Here is a 19869-nt window from a genome sequence, read left to right as displayed (position 1 = left end):
CAAACTGGTGTTGCCGTTTTCCTGCAGGGGGTGGGTCTATGTGGATTTCACCGCAGCTTCCCAGAGATCTCCGTGATGGAGAGCTCTTGGAGGGATGAACTTCCAGCGGATTTCGTTGTTGGCACACCAGGAGAAAATTTTGTTTCGGTCTTCGTTGTCCGGCTTCAGCATTCTGTACACCTGGTGTAGAGCATGAGATGCTCCCTTGAATGTAGTCGCATTATCGGAATGGAGTTCACAAATATTCCTCTCCGAGCTACCAGACGGCGCAGCGCCGAAAGGAATGCCGCCGTTGTTAGGTCGCTCACGAGCTCTATGTGGATGGCTCGCGTGGAAAAGCAGATAAAAATAGCGATATATACCTTCGTTGGACCACGTTTACGAATCGGTGACTTGACGTAAAAGGGTCCACAATAATCTACGCCACAGACAGAGAAAGGTCGCGTTGGGTAACGCGCGAAACTGGAAGATCGGCGACGGTTTGCTGGATCAAATTTGATTTGCTGCGAAAGCAAGTAATGCACTGATGGTAGACGCCTCTGGCGAGATTTCTTGCGCCCAGTATCCAGAATTTTTGACGTAGACTAATTGTGGGCCAGTGTGGAGTAGCGTTTTATGGTACTGAACAGCAAGGAGACGTGCCAGCGGATGTTTGGCACAAAGGACAATAGGGTGTTTTGTTTGTTCCGATAAATCGGCACTATGGATTCATCCACCGACGCGGATCAGCTCGAACTCATCTATGTAGGCCTTCAACCACTTCAACGGACTAGATTTGAAACAAGCATACCAGCGGACAGATCGCTGTGCTCTTCAGGAAAGCTTTCGCGCTGCGCCAAGCGACACAGCATTCGATTGGCGGTTGGGAGTTCTTCAGAGTTGATTGGTGTAGTAGTAGATCTAGACAGTGCTGGTTTGTTTATTTTTCAGGAGAACAGCGACGAGCGATTGCACGGTCACGCAGGGCTTGGAGATAGCGCAGCGACCATGCAACAGTACGGCGGAGTGCCGAAAAACTTGAGTTCCTGGAGAACAGTTCATCGTTGAACGATACTTGAACGGAGGTCATGGCAACGATGGAATTTTACGGGTTTCGTGGGTGACTTCCGATGATTCAGCTGCATAAATTGTTCCGGCAGGTCATTGATCTGGAGATAGCTTCAGCCACGACGGGCCATTCCTCCACCGCGTTTTGTTGAGAAGATTGGCTGGATCCAGTCCCCTGGAAATGTCGTCCGCGGGGTTATCAGAACCCGCTACTGCTACGTGATTCCACCTTTCAATTAATAGTAGTCGTTGCTTGAATTTGGCTTACGCGATTTGCTACGAACGTTTTCCAACGTCCTGGAGATGTACGGCGCCACTGGATCACTGTGGTAGAGTCGGACCAGAAAAAGGCCGGTGGAACGGTCTTGAGAGATGAGGCACCCTTTCTGTACAGCTGCGTCGAAAGATGAGCAGCACACAGTTCCAGTTTGACTATATTATAACGATCAGCGAGAGGCAAAAGTATCGATTTAGACTCACCTCACTGGTGGATTGGACGTGGACATAGCACATAGCGTCGTAGGCTTTATTAGAGGCATCGGCGAAAAAGTGAAGCTCAATGCTTACAGCGTCTATGACAAATGTGAATCTGGGTACTCGAACTTCGCGAAGAAGATCGATAGTTGGGTGGAACTCTTTCCATTATTGCTACAGCTCTAGGGGCAAAGGTTGGTCCCATTCATACCGTTCGTTGTTCGGTGTCTTCGACGCACATAAACATTGCTTGAACATCAGCTTCACTTTTGCAACAGTGGTTCATACTAGCATTAGTGGGTCAAATATTTGAGCTACATAGCCCATGATTCTTCGCTTGGTGTGAATGGGGACTGGCAAAAGTAGCTGAACCTTGAACCAGAAAATGTCTGTTCCCGGTTCCCAAATAAGCCCAAGCGTGCTAACAAACTGCGGATCTTGGAGGTCATGCCATGGCTGGATAGAACGGTCTTCTGGAGGAATATCTTCAAGAACTTCGATTGAGTTGGAAGCCCACTTTTTCATCGAGAATCCGGCAGATTCGAGCATTGCTGATACTTCACGTCGTGTTTGGATAGCGGCTACGACATCGTCGGCTCCGGAAAGAAAGTCATCGACGTAAAAATCATTAGCAACAGGATCAGCGGCGGATGGAAATTGGTTGCCGGAATCAAGTGACAATTGCTGGAGAGTTTTCGTGGCGAGATAGGGGGCAGAGGCTGTACCGTAGGTTACGGTCTGTAAGCTGGTATGTGCTTATCGGGTCGGATGAATTACTACGCCATTTGATGCGCTGCAGCGGTTGGTCTTCTTCGTGAAGGAGTACTTGCCGGTACATCTTTTCGATGTCCCCATTTAGGGCGATGCGGTGGAAGCAGAATCGAATAACGAGTGACAAGAGATCGTCTTGAACGACCGGTCCGACAAGGAGAATGTCATTGAGTGTGCTGCCTGATGTTGTTTGACACGAAGCATCAAACACTACCCTAGTCTTCGTGGTGGTACTTGAGAGCTTAAATACCGGATGATGGGGAAGGTAACAGTGCAGCTTGGTATTGTCAACCGGTTCATCGAGCCGTCTCATGTGCCCAAGACGTTCGTAATCATCCATAAACTGATGGTAGGCAAACTTGACGTTGGGGTCTCGCTCTAGACGGCGTTCTAAAGCGAGGAATCGACGCTCTGCGATCGACTCTGACTCTCCCAATTCGATTTGGGGATTTTCGGTTCTAGGTAGGCGAACGATGTATCGCCCACTTGGATCTCTGGACGTGGTTGTAGCGTAGAATGCTTCACAAATCTTTTCGGAAGCGGAGTGTACGGATTGTTTGGGAATCGTCTCGATCTCCCAAAACCTTTGGAGAGTGGCATCCAGTTGGGCGTCAGAACTGGATAGCTGACACGCTACTGGCCCGACAGATTCTGGTGATGTCGAGCCACATAAGGTCCAACCGAAATGGGTTTCGATGAGGTAGGGCAAGCCAGGACCCAGGGAAACTTTCTTGCCCGTGTGGAGATCCCAATATACTTCGCCGCCAATGACGAGGTCGATTTTGTTCGGGGCATAGAATAACGGATCGGCTAATTCGACTTTGGGAAGTTTGCAGGAGGAAAGCTTGACTTCGATAGTAGGCAAATTGGCGGTGGGTGGTCGATGACGAAGAAATGAAGTTTCGTGGAGAAAGTTCCTACTCTGGAACAGACTGTGGCGGCGATGGCACGATGCAACTTGCGATGGGATTGGCCAATTCCTTCAACGGATACATCGACTTTGGATTGAGAGATGGCAAGGAGATTGGCAAGCTCTGATGACATGAAGTTCGACATTGAACCGGAATCCAACAGAGCTCTTGCTTCGAAAGACTTCCCGTGATCGTCGACAACTTTGAGCGCGACCGTCTGTAGGAGAACCGTGCTGGCTTGGGATTGAACCGACATGCTAACTTGTTGGGAGGAGGGCAGAATTGGCCATCACGTCATGGTGTTTCGACATCACGGCAGGAGCAGCAGAAGACTTAACAGTCTGGATGGGATCATGCAGCAACGTATGGTGGCGATCGCGACACGTTCGACAGGAAAACTTAGACGAGCAGCTTCTAGCATGGTGACCGGTTCGGAAACAATTCCAGCAAAGCTTCCTTTGGGATATCAGCTCTCTTCTTTGGCTGACGGGCATCTTGGCGAATGTTTGGCACTGGAATAGAAAGTGCCGTTCGGAGCAAGCGAAACATGATGGAACGTTTGATTTACTATCGGATGATACCACACTGGCGGCGAACTTGGACGAAAGCTGCTTTTTTGGAGGCAAAATATTGCCGGCCACCTTTGCTTGGCTGGGTTGGGAACGATGGGACATGTCAGATGCTACGGACTTCAGAATGCGCACACGCTGGTACAAAAACTGAGAAAAATCGTTGTATTTGTCGTCATCTTCCTGGATAGTCTGCTACCACGCGCGGAGAGAAGCTGGATCGAGGTTGTGGGAGAGGATATTCACCAAGGGGGTGTACCAGTGATCCATGGGTTGATTTAGCTTGGCGAGGGCCTTCACATGGCGCTGAAACTCATCCACCAACTCATACAGATCGTTGGCGGATTCTTTTTTGACCGCCGGTAGGTCATAGATGCTACGGAAAAGCTGTTTCTTGAGAAAACGACGATTGTCATACCTTTTGAGTAGAGCCTCCCAGACGGCACCGTAATTATCGGCTTCGATGTCTACGGTCTCGAACGGTTTACGTGCCTCTCCTTCGAGGGACTGGAACAGGTACTGCAATTTGGCTACAGTTGGAATGTCGGCGTTCGAGTGCACCATTGACGTGAAGATGTCCCAAAAGGATAGCCACTTTAAGAAATCCTCAAGGAACTTGGAAAGATCAATTTGTGGCAGTCGTAGATGGAACAGCTGCTGTTGTATTTAGAACACTTTGGTTGTGATCCTCTGCTCGTTTGGGCAACAGAAAACCTTCAGCTACACAATATCTGGCCTCAAACCCAACTTCGCTCCGCTAGATGCGTGTCCAAATTCTCCGCATCATCGCATTTTCGATTTCCGCTTGCACCTTGAGGAAGTTTCGGAACACTCTGTCCAGTACTTGAAGTCTAACCGAAATCTGACAATTATCACGATTTTCATCGTAGTTTTTCACAAAATGTTCTACTTCAGTACAATGGGCTATCAGCCCTTTCCTCACTACGTTAAAGTTGGTTAACTTTTTTTTCACGCTTGCCCGGCATTTTTGCACCGATCTAGGATGAAATGTTCGCGAACGAAATCGATTTTCTTCTTCCCGTCGCGGACGGTACGATTTTGCTCCTTCCCGACGCGGACGAATTGCGCGGAATACGTCGCGATTACGCGGATTGGTGCAAACACTATCGTTTGAAGAGTCACTGGTACCGTGCAAACTCAAACCTCGGACGCTTAAGCACTTTTTCACTGAATTCGACCAGGCTAAAAACAGCACACTTTGTTTCTACTGCCTATACCCAAGCCACGCTCAGCTACAAAGCTGCTTCAGTGTCGATTTTCACACTATTCTTCCCCACGGGGACCGTACAATGCCTAGATACAAATGGCACGGTGACTATTCACTGATCGCACAATTGGAATCTGGCGCGCTTCAGATATCCACACTTTGTAGTCACTCTACTATGGCGTACTTTCACGGCCTCTGTGCCGACTTTCAGTGGTCACTCGGACCCGGAATTTGGTTCACACACACTCACTTTATTCCTTCTGACCGGGGTATCCTTCGATCTGGATCGAAGGACCAATGACGACGCCCACAGGGTTGTTCGCTGGACCGAATGTTTTTCTTCACCGCAATAAACGGCAATCAGTTGACTAAATGAGTGTGAACTTCTCGGAAAACACTACTTTCTTTGTTCTTTAACCAGAACGGAGTTTAGTAGCACATTTCCACTCCTTGTGTGTCTTACACTTCGAACCGAATATTGCTTTCCCACTTTTCGGATTTAAAGTCGCGGATAAGCACTTGCTTTCGGAATTGTTAGAGACGATTCGAATTTAGGGTGGAATTTGTCGCGCACGATCGTTTATTCTCAATCGTATAGATCGACGAGTTGGAATGTACTGTCTCTTAACGAGATGATCAACGGACTCATCGGCTATCTTAATGTATATGGATAGTGGTCAGATAGGAACATTATCTCTTCTCTCGTATTTCAGGCAATACATTGGCTTATAGAGAGAAGTATATAACATGGCAAGTTACATATGTATAGAAGTAGTATAAATTCACAGCATTAGGGTGATAACAAGAATATTAGATCGAACTTATCTAGCAGATTCAAATCATAGGCTTATACAAATATAAAAAAAATTATATAAAGAAAGTAATTTTGCATAACGGGGATTTGGCATTGTTTACTAATGAATGGGTTTGCGGTATAATTAATTTTAATAAAAGGGATTATTTAACATATTGAACAATTTTCAGAAAGATGGATACTAGTTACCAAAAACATCATATTTGTCTAATACTAAAGAAACTGTTTACGAATGGTTATCATATTTCTTCACCTCATTCTAGACGCAGACTTTAGTTATGAACTTTGTCCTACTTAAAAATAACTTTAATAAAAAACATAATAAAAAAAAGTAGACGCAGACTTCATTTCAAAAATTAAATCATATCTACAATTGGATAATTCATTTTACGTCATATTAGACGTCATTTGCTTTCATTGGAAAAAATATATCTACAAGTCTAGGCAAAATGTCTATTTCTAAAGAAAGAATCATATCCACATCCACCATTGCCAGGCAAGCACCTACTTTTCAAGAGAAATCACATCCACCATTGCAATGCATTGCTTCATTTGTGGCAAACGCCTACTTTTAAAGATGGAACCACACCCACAATTACAAGCGCAAGCGCCTTCTTTTAAAGAATGAATTACATCCACCATTGCCCTTATCCGGACAAGCGCCTTTTTTGAAGAAGGGATCATATCCACCATTGCTTTAACCCTGGCAAACGCCTATTTTTAAAGAAGGGATCACATCCACCATGGCCTTCATCCGGGCAAGGGCCTACTTTCAAAGAATGAATTACATCAACCATTGCGTTAATCCGGACAAGCGCCTATTATTAGGTGAGATTGGGGAGACATGATGCCCTTTTCTGATTTCCGATGTATCACAGCAAAAAATAAATAAACATACACGATTTTCTACCAGACTCTCTAAGAATTATAGTGTATTTAACTTAACTGATGTATGACAGTCCTTAAATTATTGTTGTTATTGATACACAATCGTTTTTTTAGAGTGCAGTCGAAAGTCGACTTCTAAAATATTCGGTGCCCTTAGATTTTTTTAAATATTTTTCCTTAAAAGTACGCGTTATTTTCGAATAACTGTGCGCATACATGAACGATTGTAGTTATTGTATTGCTGTCATACATTTTTAACGCGGGCGGTCGTGCTGCAGCAAGTTTCCCGGCAGAACGTGGAACGTTATAGACGGAAGCGGAGACAGCAGACCCGCCTTTTTCAGGAGAAGAAACGCCGCCTGGAAGAAGCGGAGTGCGAGGAGATGGAACATCTGTGCCGTTCTCAAGATACAAGCAAGTTCTATCAGAAGCTCAACGCATCCCGCAATGGCTTCGTGCCGCGAGCCGAAATGTGCCGGGATAAGGATGGGAGCATCTTGACGGACGAACGTGTGGTGATCGAAAGGTGGAAGCAGCACTACGAGGAACATCTGAATGGCGCTGAGAGTACAGGCAGTGAAAGTCAAGACAGCGGAGGAGATGACTACGTCAGTTCAGCGGACGATGGAAGCCAACCAGCCCCCACCTTGAGGGAAGTTAAGGATGCCATCCAACAGCTAAAGACCAATAAAGCAGCTGGTAAGGATGGTATCGGAACTGAGCTCATCAAGATGGGCCCGGAAAAGCTGGCCACTTGCCTGCACAAACTGATAGTCAGAATCTGGGAAACCGAACAGCTACCGGAGGAATGGAAGGAAGGGGTTATATGCCCCATCTACAAGAAAGGCGACAAACTGGAGTGTGAGAACTTTCGAGCGATCACCATCCTTAATGCCGCCTACAAAGTGATATCCCAGATCATCTTCCGTCGTCTGTCACCATTAGTGAACGAGTTCGTGGGAAGTTATCAAGCCGGCTTCGTTGACGGCCGCTCGACAACGGACCAGATCTTTACTGTACGGCAAATCCTTCAAAAATGCCGTGAATACCAGGTCCCAACGCACCATCTGTTCGTTGATTTCAAGGCGGCATACGACAGTATAGACCGCGTAGAGCTATGGAAAATTATGGACGAGAACAGCTTCCCTGGGAAGCTTACCAGACTGATCAAAGCAACGGTGGATGGTGTGCAAAACTGTGTGAAGATTTCGGGTGAACACTCCAGTTCGTTTGAATCGCGCCGGGGACTAAGACAAGGTGATGGACTTTCGTGCCTGTTGTTCAACATTGCGCTAGAAGGTGTCATGCGGAGAGCCGGGTGTAACAGCCGGGGTACGATTTTCAACAGATCCAGTAAATTTATTTGCTTCGCGGATGACATGGACATTGTCGGCCGAACATTTGCAAAGGTGGCAGAACTGTACACCCGCCTGAAACGTGAAGCAACAAAACTTGGACTGGTGATGAATGCGTCAAAGACAAAGTACATGCTTGTGGGCGGAACCGAGCGCGACAGGGCCCGCCTGGGAAGCAGTGTTACGATAGACGGGGATACCTTCGAGGTGGTCGAGGAATTCGTCTACCTTGGATCTTTGCTAACAGCTGACAACAACGTTAGTCGTGAAATACGAAGGCACATCATCTGTGGAAGTCGGGCCTACTACGGGCTCCAGAAGAAACTGCGGTCGAAAAAGATTCGCCACCGCACCAAATGTGTCATGTACAAGACGCTTACAAGACCGGTTGTCCTCTACGGACATGAAACATGTACAATACTCGAGGAGGACTTGCAAGCACTCGGAGTATTCGAGAGACGGGTGCTTAGGATCATCTTTGGCGGTGTGCAAGAAGACGGTGTGTGGCGGCGAAGAATGAACCATGAGCTCCCCCAACTCTACGGCGAACCCAGTATCCAGAAGGTAGCTAAAGCCGGAAGGGTACAATGGGCTGGACAGGTTGCAAGAATGCCGGACAGCAACCCTGCAAAGATGGTGTTCGCTTCCGATCCGGCAGGTACGATACGGTGTGGAGAGCAGCTAGAAAAATGGGCAGACCAGGTGCAAAACGACTTGGCGAGCAAAGTGATGAACTTTGTATTATCTTAAAAATCACTCTAATAAAGATTAAAAAAAAAAAAAAAAAAAAAACTTGGCGAACGTGGGGCGTATCCGAGGATGGAGAGATGCGACCTCGAACCGTGCATTGTGGCGTCAAATTGTTGATTCAGTTTAGATGTTGACTAAATAAATGAAAATGAATAGAAATTGTTCAAGTGCTCGCCACTATTGCACCGCAAAGCACGTTCGGGAGGATTCATTTGACCCATAATATATCCGCTCGAAACGATATTTTATTTGACAGGACAAAGAATAATGAGTCTACAGTAACCAATTCTTATATTGCCTTACCTATTGCTTCTCCATAAGAATGTGTAGATCAAAATTTTTCTCTATACCTAACGAATATTGATTATCATACCACTGAAAACGTTGTATCTCGGCTTGTATGTGATTGTTTAGGTCTTGATAGTAATGTGAGTCCATTGAATGTTAAGAAACTTGTGTCGAGAGGGAGAGCAAACGAAGAATTAGATTTTGTTTCATTCAAAATTGTTCTGAATTTGAAATTCAAAACCCTAGCAATGAAGCCTAGTACATGGCCAACAGGTATTAAGTATCGTGACTTTGAAAACCGGCGTGTTGTGTGGAGACCCTAAAACCGTAATCAAAAAGATCAAAATGTTGAATTGTAATCGTTGTATTTTAAGATGGTTTAGTATTAGTATATAATGTTATGATGCTCATGTGGCTTTAAAAACTTTTATGTGATTTTCTATGATGTATTGTGAACTATAAATGTGCAATGATTAGATTTCAGATTATGTTCAATGCCATTGGAATTAGAAGTAAGATTTCAATAAGACCACAAAGGCTCGTTGAAATATTTTCAAATAAACAAAGAATAAACAAAGAATCTCCATGCAACGCCAGCATCCATTAGTGATCGCAGTAACATGTTTTCTATTTCATCACAGTACCAAACCCCGACCCAGATGAACCCCGCCAATTCCAGGAGCGAGCGCCACACTCTCTCAGCAACGTTGAGCACGTGGTGCCCAAGTAACACGGTTTGTCGTATGAAAGTAAAAAATACATGTTTCAAACATATAGGTTGATTGATGTTGGTATACAAACTTGTTTTATTACCTTTACACGACCGAAACAGCGCAAAAATTGTTCACATTTTCAACATCTTTCAGTCACAAGAAAGTAATCGTAATACACTCACAAAACTTAAGTTAAGTTCGAATTAAGTATTCAATAACATTTTCTCAACATGATGTGATTTGTCAAATCGAGTACAAAAAAAGTTGTTGACATTTTATTCTAATCAAATAGAACACTAACAAAATCGAATGAAAAAATGCATGCATAAAATCAACTACGAATTCCTATTTGACACATTCCACGCACTTCTACGCCAAGGTACCAAAATTTTAAACTGAAAATTAGGGTCCAATATCTTTAGGACAAGAAAATGTATATATTGAATTATAAGAAAAACATTTGTTTCACTGAAAATTAGTTTGGGAACATATTTTGATAGCCAATCAAAATAGTAGACTTTTAATATGAAAAAAAAACTTCTTAATCTAATTTTTAGAAATGTGCTCCATCGCACCTATTTGCGTTCAAATGTATTGGTTAATACATGATATAGTAGAGTTTATGATGGCCTTTTTGTGAGCCAATTGTATTGCTTCGAAAAAAAATTGTTTTCTTAAAATTTTTGGACTTTGAAAACAGTAACATTGAAATGGTGTCGCGTTACGAAAATAGTCGCATAATTGATACTACACAAAAAGTACACACATTGGAAAAATAATACTTCGGATTCTCTTAGTACTCGTCAAGAGCTTTCTTTTCATGTTTTAATATCCAAAATCGGAGCATTTTTCACGAAGTTACACTAGGTACAAAAATTTGGTGTCGCGTTACGCGAATTCAGTGTTTTACTGAAATGAGGGATAACCGGCTTTCGGTGTATGTATACAGTATCACAATGGCCCAGAAATAGAGAAAAAAAATCTTTTTAGTATATTAGGGTTTGTACGTGAATATGTGAAACAAAATTGGGGTGTATCATTTGATAACTGTCCATACTAAAAAATGAGTTCACATGCAAACAATGTTACGAAGTCAACGATCCAAAAATATAAAAATTCACGGTGACCAAAACCCTACTAAATGTTACGAAAGGGTGGGAAACTGCAAATTTTGGGTGTTTCATAGAACTCATCCATAAATAATTCCCGAGAAATTTGAGCTCTTTTTTTGTTCGAATAGATTGTGATGCTTTTTTAAACCTCTCTCTTCGCGCTCGATATCACCATGTACTCATATGAGTAAACGTAGCGAACAGTTTGCTCCCGAACACGGCTTTCTTCTACCCTTTCACGGACCTTCAGACTCTTTGCGGATGCCATGTAGGACATTTTTTTTTGCTTCAATTGTTTATTTGAAAAGCTCATTTGTCGTGAAGCGTTACGGAGCCGCAAAAATGCTTTTCGATACTAGTTTGATCTTGAATCTTATACATATTTTTGGCTTTGGAGAGCAGAAAGACTCGTGCTTTTTCTTTTGATTTGATGATTTTTAGTGTTTTAATTTATTTTCCTTACGATCAGTAGATCTGCAAGATTTTTTTTATTTTTTTATCCGAGATCTGCACGGCCCAATTCTTGGTTCGAGAATTTCTACTAATATCCCGCTGTCGCATCCAGGCGCCGTAGTATATGCGCAAAATAGCCAGCATGAGTTAACCACTAGAAATTTGTATGGTGAAAGACATCTAACGCGGGTTTTCTCAAAATTAGAAGCTTTCCATGAAAAACTATTTGGTACCGCCTACCAAATATTTTTTCGATGAAGGTGCTTAATTTTGAGAAATCGACCCTTAGATGCCATTCGCCATACTGATTTCAGAAAGTTAACTCCTAGTGTACCGCTGTAAGCACGCTCAAAGTGGGCGATTCATTGCAACACTTAAAGGAGGCGCCGTAACCATGCGTCAATTTAGCCGATATTTCAGCTTACGGAATTTCACTGAGATTTACACAGCCTAGGGCGTTGGTCATCGGCAGTTGAAAATATAATGGATAGCATCAGGAAAACAAACTTCAGCAACCACTGCAAGAATAAGGGTCTATTGAAAAAGGCAAACAGGGGGCTTCTGTGTTAAACATTGGAAATTTATTGATTTCCCAGTTATGTTCATCACATACACCAATGTATTCAGACATGTATGAACAAAAAGTTAAAAACACACCACGTTCCAGTAGAAAAGAAGACTAAAAACAACAGAAAAACACATTTTCAACATTTCTCAGCTTCTTGGGCCATCATCACCTTTTAAAACGGTTAACATAGAAAAAAGGCAACACATGAAGTTTTCATCTTGAACAAATCACTTCTAGGGAGATCGATCATCTGACCACGTACTTAAAAACAGATCCGGATCATACCTGGGTGTGACTAATATAAATATCAGAAAACCTATTACCATTGCACTATGGTCCAGGATTCAGATTTACGCGGAAAGATGCATTTTACGCCAAAATTATATTTTTTAGAAAAAACTGTTGTTCTACAAAATTTTTCGAAATAGTAAGGCCATCATTATGGTTCTATAATCTACAAAGTTGTAGCGCAGCTTATTCCAATCATTTTTTCTAAAAAAACTTTTTCTGTAGCTCTTAAGTTGGCTGATTTAGAGCAATTTTACCTAATTGGATTAGGGTGTACCTCAAAAAAACTGTATTTTTGATCTACTTTTTTTGTTTTACATTTCTCGAAAAAGTCGTCTTCAGGTGACTTTTAGAGCTCAAAAAAATGCAACTTTTGATGGGTAAATACGCTCAATATCTTTTTCCGATCAAAAGTTATAATCGTTTTCTGTCAAAATTACATTTTTTCATAAGTTGATATCTCCGGTTAGGGCAGACCAAAAAAATATATTCACACGGCATCTGAAAGAGAAATTAATATTCTTTATTATGTCAAAAAATTAAGGATATGTTATTTTTTTATCTCAAGTTTCACCAATTTTACTAAAATCATGTTTTTTCAAATAAATTTATATAACTCGACAACGGAAGAAGATACAGACGATATTCTTATAGCAAAACACGCGTTTTAAAAAGCCTCAAAAGTTTTCAGAAGGTGACATCCGTGAGAAATGAAAAATGAAATGAGCAGATCATAAATATTCTTTTTTGAGGGACACCCTAATCCTGGTAAGTAAAATTACTCTAAACAAGTGAGCTTGAGAGCTACATAAAAAGTTTATATAGCAAAGTTGATGGGAAAAAGCTGTGCTACAACTTTGTAGAATATTTTATGTCAATTTTCCGTAAAATAAAAAAAAAAAAAATTTCACATTTTTATAAAATGGCCCACCCTATTTTTCAGTAACTTTATAATAAAGGCCCAAGTATTCAGAACAACTTTGTAGAACATATTTTGTTTCTTAAAAGTATGCTTCAGACCGAAAATGCATCTTTTCTCGTAAATCTTGCAATACGATGATAATGATAAAATTTATAAAAAGTGTTTAAGCTGTAGATTTTTTATTTTTCATTTCTCACGAATGTTATCTTCTGAAGACTTTTGGGGCTTTTCAAAACGCGTGTTTTGCTATAAGAATATCGTCTGTATCTTCTTCCGTTGTCGAGTTATAATAATTTATTTGAAAAAACATGATTTTAGTAAAATTGATAAAACTTGAGATAAAAAAATAACATATCCCCAATTTTTTGACATAATAAAGAATATTAATTTCTCTTTCAAATGCTGTGTTAATATATTTTTTTGGTCTGCCCTAACCGGAGATATCAACTTATGAAAAAAATGTAATTTTGACAGAAAAACGATTATAACTTTTGATCGGAAAAAGATATTGAGCATATTCACCCATCAAAAGTTGCATTTTTTTAGCTCTAAAAGTCACCTGAAGACGACTTTTTCGAGAAATGTAAAACAAAAAAAGTAGATCAAAAATACAGTTTTTTTGAGGTACACCCTAATCCAATTAGGTAAAATTGCTCTAAATCAGCCAACTTAAGAGCTACAGAAAAAGTTTTTTTAGCAAAATTGATTGGAATAAGCTACGCTACAACATTGTAGAACATAACATGTCAATATTCTGAGAAATAAAAAAAATATTTTCTAATTTTTTTTATATGATGGGCCACCCTATTTTTTGGTAAAACCATAATGATGGCCTTACTATTTCGAACAATTTTGTAGAACAACTGTTTTTTCTAAAAAATATAGTTTTGGCGTAAAATGCATCTTTCCGCGTAAATCTGAATCCTGGACCATAGTGCATTGATTTCGTTTTGAAAACTGGATATGTGACATGAATGGTTTTGGTTGTTTGTTTGGATGGCCGGTTAGTCCCTAAAATCTTGAAATTCGAAACACCAGATCGTGGCCACCAACTCGAACAACATTCAAAGATAGATAATGTAACAATATTCTCTGTCGAATACAACATGCTCCATCGAAATCTGCTGAAATTATGCACTCTATCAACGAGAAACATGTTCGCGTAACGCGACACATTTGCAGAACACTGTTTGTCGACCAGCGTAACGCGGTGGTGTTGAAATCAATCCATCGAATTTCTTTGTAATTTCCGTTTTTACCCACAATTTGAGTGCACAGCCTCATTTCTGTTGATGTATACGAGAAGTGGTTGGAATAAATCGAGATTCCAAACCATATACCAGAGCTAAAAAACGCACTTGTATTGCAAACGACAAAAAAGTTCATTTCAGCGATGGTGTCGCATTACGAAATGTAGCGCGTTTTATTTACTATATTTAAAGCAAGAAATCTTAAAGTAAATATTCTATCAGAAAGAAAATTTAGTGAGGATTATTATAAACCTGTTTAATCATATGCACCCGAAGCCAATTTTCGAATGCAGACCTAATTTCTCGCTGAAAGTCGGCTCCACATGGTGTCGCGTTACGCTGGAATGTGTCATTTGCAAAAAATAATTATAAAGACACATTCATGGAGTTTGAATTTTGTGTCGATGCATGAGTTTGAAATTTATTCGTGCAACTTTTCATTTTATTTTTTCCAAATTCAAGCGGGGTTGATTGGAGAAATATATACGCTATACCAAAAACATATAATTTAGGAATTCAAATGCAAACACATGTTTGAGTTTGCGAAATAGCAATATGGCGAGTTCTCGATAAACGACAGTGTAGATAAAAAATATTCATGGCTGAGTTACGACAAAATGTTGAAATTAAGTCCATAATACTGCATACATATTAACTACACATCTTCTGTGTGAACAAATATCTAAAAATGAAAATTTTATTTGTAAGTTCGTGAAATCATCCTGACAGCATGTTTTATGTCGTGAGAATGTAAAATAAAACATCTTGAAAAACCAAACAAATGTCAAAATATGGCATGTTATCAGTAAGTTGTAAGAATTTAGTTCAAAATATCTTTTAAGATCAAACAGATGTATGTTCAGCAAACAGCTTTGCACAGTTTTTTTTAAGCATAACATGTTTATATATCATTTTTTTAACCGTCATACAACAAGTTTATAAGGTCTTCGCTAGGAAAGATGTTTTCGGTATTACTTGGGTGGGAAGGTATGTTTCCATCTTCTATCCGTCTCCATCAGCAATGGGCCCTAACGATCAGCAAAATAAAAATTGTAATAACTTAACCCAATCCCCCTTTTAAATATGGATTATAAGGCATACATCCAAGCGTTATATAAATTTAAAACAATAGAATAATTCCAATAAATTGATTGGCCTTCTCTGGTTCGCTTGAAAGTAAGGAGGTAGGTATAGGGTTACTCAGTTTTCCCCGGTCCAAAGCCGATCCTGAGGTAACTGAGAAGGTGAGCTGGCGTGGGCGTATGGACGTCGACACCTGGACGTGTGGATGTCCATGGGTGGTTACACATCGTGACCGTAGAATTCGAGCTCCGAACTCAAAGAAAAGTTTGGATGACCCTGCAGATTTCAACAAACTATTTTTCAATTTGATTTGTCATATCTCCATTACTATTCATGGAAATAAATGAAATATATCAAATATACTGTGTGATACCGCTTTGAAAAATTCGAGCCTGAAAGGGTTAAACTTTCCTTATGTCATTGATTTAATAACGGTAACATTTTTTGGTTTGAAATCGCTCTACCAGACTTCTATAAAACCAGCACAAAACTAAAAAGGATGTTGGGGATTGTCTTCCTCATAATGCACGATACAAGCATTAAAGTGACCAGATTTTTTTGGGGCTATATCCGGGACAGTATATGCATTATATATTTTGAAAGCGTATTAAATCGTCAATGAGATTTTGCTACAACATCATCCAGTATGATACTAATCGCTCAATTTCATAGAAACAAAATCCTCAAAATCTTTATTTTTTTTCAAACATATAAGAAATGATGCACAATCTAGACCTCATGGCTGCACGGCGCCTGCCATCTGAACATATTTTGTACTCAGGTATATGACGTGTATTATGAGTTGAGAGTTTGATTTCCGCTTTAGTCGTGTAAAGTCTCCGATGAACAAAACATTCCTCATTGGTCTAGGTACTGAATGTTGTCCGTTGTCCATTGTTTTATATAAGTGTCCAACTGAACGTTTCAAGCCTTTTCTTGATTATAATGCTTCTTAGAACTTTGCAGATTTTTTCTTTATTATTTAGGTTTTCAGCCCTGCGTTGGTCTCCATGTTTTACACATTTTCTGATGTCCCATTTTTTTCTAGATTCTGGAGCTGGCCTAAACTTATCAGAATATTACTAGACAGTTCTAATTTTGTTCCTAGATCATAAAAATCCCTAATACTCCCACATTCCTCCTTTTAGTTCATTAAAACGACTAAGATTCCGGAGATTCCTGCGTTATCCAAAGGCTGACAAATCAACTCAACTTTGGTTGATTTTTTTTTAAAAGACTGGGTATATCTTTAATAGTTAAGATAGCCTGGTCACCTGGTCCACGGATTTTGTCCCGGTCTATTTTTTAGTGGCGGGAGTGAAGAGATTTCGACACGAAAAATCAATTATCCCGCTGGCCTCATTTAAAATTACAGAAATTATTTAAATCCTCAAAATATTTAAAACTTTATTCTCTAAGTTCAGTAAACCATCTATAGATGATTTAAATTCTTTCTTTTTCTTGTGAATAGTTCGGTCTTTTACAAATTTTCTGAACAGCTTTATATTTACACAAAAATAGTCAAAATAGTGAAAGAAGAAGAAGAAGTGAAATGTTTGTCGGACTGCTATCATTTATAACTGTTTCCAACTGCTGCTCAAAATTACGATAAGCTTGTGTCCATATCTAGCAATAAATGTAAGTTGATGAAGCTTTATAACAACACATTATCATGTAACTTCAATCAAGTTTTGCAAACTCTTGTAGAAATGTTTGAAAATTTGGTTGTTTTTGAAGCTCAGGTTAAGATTTTGCGAGTTACGTTGGTTAGTTGTTGTTACGATTGTTTCGAAGGGTTAGGTATTGGACTAAATATTTAAGGTAATAAAGGGTACGAACTGTAAACAATATGGTAGGGTGCATTCAATTTCGTCATTTATTCATTCAGCAACATGCTCAACCGAACAACAATCCGTTGATGCCCGACAAGACCGATCCGATCAACGAGGTGCTCTTCGATGCAACGGTCGAAGTAAGACTGGTCAGATTTCCGGTAGCGTAATTCAATTCGGTGATCAGATTGCTCGACACAGAAGCTCCAGCTGCGACGATTTTGGTGATGACGGTGTTCACATTGCCGATGGCGGCCGATAGTTGTGTGGTTGCGGCACTCAGGTCAGAAGTCAGGCTGGAACCCAGAGACGTCAAACCGTTGGCAACGATGGAGGCCAAGGCCGATTGGGCATTCTGGATGGCTGTTTGAGCGTTGGACAGAGCCGCAGACAAGGCGGAAGCGATGGAGCTCGGGGCACTGGCAGCATTGCTCAAAGCGGTTTGGACTGAGCTAATCAAGTTGGCCAGTTGGCTTTGCAGATTGCTGACCACAGTGGAAAGAGTGCTGGCCAGGTTCGAAAGCAACGACGGATGTGCGATGGTAACCTGTCAGTGACGAAAACAATAAAAGTTAGTTAAAAACTGGAAATATCCTTGCGGCTGTTGAGTACTTACACCCAAAAGGCACAGACCAAAACCGATGATCAGCAGATTCTTCATTGTGGACTTCCGTGTAACTTCAGCTGTCTTATCACAAGTGGAACTGTTGAAAGTCAATTAAGATTTCAATATTTATAGCAAATTTTAACCTTACATAGTCTGACTTTATGTTGCAAGATGTGAAGCCGTACATACGTCAATGACTATTGAAAGAAGCATTTCAGAAATTCGTTTTACGCAAACATTTAGTTGATGATGCAACTGAATTTGAACGGAATGTGGATGACTCAATTATACACAAATGGAGTAGCAAATGAAGTAAGCCTACTCAACTTTTTCGATATCAAAGCACCTTTTTGTTTTTACTTGTTTTGCACTTTGTATACTTCATTATACAAGTACATGAAATTGAGTTACTCTTCCAGACTTTATTTCACATCACTATAAATAAATTACAACAAATATTGTTGATTTTCATAAATTTGGCTGCTCTCAAATAAGTTATTTTTTTTAAAATCACTTGTCGAAAAAGAAAGACATTCTGCTTATCGAGTTTAGTATAATTTTGTGTTCATTTTTAATTGTCAATAACAACGCTATGAACTGGAATTTTAAATTAAACTTGGTCCTTGTTCAAATTTTTGCATGGCTATGCGTTGTGAATTTTGTTGCCTTTCGTCTTACTGTCACAAAAAATTACGAGTCTCGCTATTTTGTATAACGTTAAAAATCAGTTGATGAAACCAGCTTGATTTTTAGCCATTTGCCGATTCCATAGAATACCAAATTAATTCAAAGGAAAATTATCAACACCCCTAAAACATTCTTGCATAATGTTTACTCTCTGTCTGCGAAGAATATTAAGAATTGCGTAACCTCCCACTTCGCAATTTTTTGGTTTAAGTTCTACATATTCTTAGTTATACAGTAAACCATTGTCATCATTTGAGTTGCATCATGCACTATTGAAGTGGCTTACACATTTGCAAAAATAATCGTCATACATTTGTTCTCATCTGGAAATGGCATAGTCACTGTTGCGGTTTAAACAATGTGATCAATTCTTCAAGGCGCAAGTAATGTCCACACGTCGAAAAATTTCGAAGTGGTGTGATATTGTGTTGGTTTTAAATGTTTTCGGAAATCGATCCATACTATAAATGATGAGTGCAGAATCGGTTTTAATCAGTTCTGTTTTAGAAGGAGAACATTAACATTCAAAATGAAAAACTTGCTAATCATTGGTTTTGGCCTGTGTCTTTTGGGTGTAAGTATTCAACAGGCGCAAGGATATTTCTAGTATTCCAACTATTCTTTTTGTTTCCGTCAACGGCAGGTTACCATCGCAAATCCATCGCTGCTCTCGAATCTGGCCAGCACTCTTTCCACTGTGGTCAGCAATTTGCAAAGCCAACTGTCCAACTTGATTAGCTCAGTTCAAACCGCTTTGAGCAATGCTGCTAGTGCCCCGAGCTCCATCGCTTCCGCCTTGACTGCCGCTCTGTCCAACGCTCAAACAGCCATCCAGAATGCCCAATCTGCCTTGGCCTCCATCGTTGCCAACGGTTTGACGTCTCTGGGTTCCAGCCTGACTTCTGACCTGAGTGCCGCAACCACACAACTATCGGCCGCCATTGGCAATGTGAACACCGTCATCGCCAAAATCGTCGCAGCTGGAGCCTCTGTGTCGAGCAATCTGATCACCGAATTGAACTACGCTACCGGAAATCTGACCAGTCTCACTGCAACCGTTGCCTCGAAGAGCACCTCGTTGATCGGATCGGTCTTGTCTGGCATCAATGGATTGCTATTCGGTTAAACATGCTACTAAATAAATAAATAATAAATTTCAATGCATCCCCTACCATTATGTTTGTAGTTAGTACCTACACCCGATTCTGTTTTTACAAGGATTTTTTTTTCATACGGCCGTGTAAAAAAATCCCATACAC

At 40.6% G+C, this 19869-nt stretch overlaps 1 protein-coding gene across 1 annotated transcript; it reads right to left on the bottom strand.

Annotated features, from left to right (window-relative positions):
* Positions 1–17358: 17358 nt before the first annotated feature.
* Positions 17359–17993, bottom strand: LOC134227500 (uncharacterized). The gene is made up of 2 exons (XM_062709038.1): positions 17933–17993; positions 17359–17863 (listed from the first exon to the last, which is right to left on the bottom strand). Exons 1-2 carry the CDS (start codon positions 17975–17977, stop codon positions 17381–17383), a joined length of 528 nt encoding a protein of 175 aa, XP_062565022.1. The 5' UTR covers positions 17978–17993; the 3' UTR covers positions 17359–17380.
* Between the last annotated feature and the right edge of the window lie 1876 nt (positions 17994–19869).

The sequence above is a fragment of the Armigeres subalbatus genome, chromosome 3, assembly GCF_024139115.2.
Source record: "Armigeres subalbatus isolate Guangzhou_Male chromosome 3, GZ_Asu_2, whole genome shotgun sequence".
NCBI classification, from domain to species: domain Eukaryota; kingdom Metazoa; phylum Arthropoda; class Insecta; order Diptera; family Culicidae; genus Armigeres; species Armigeres subalbatus.
Note: the sequence above shows the minus strand (reverse complement) of the source record. Positions and strands in the feature narration are given on the sequence as shown.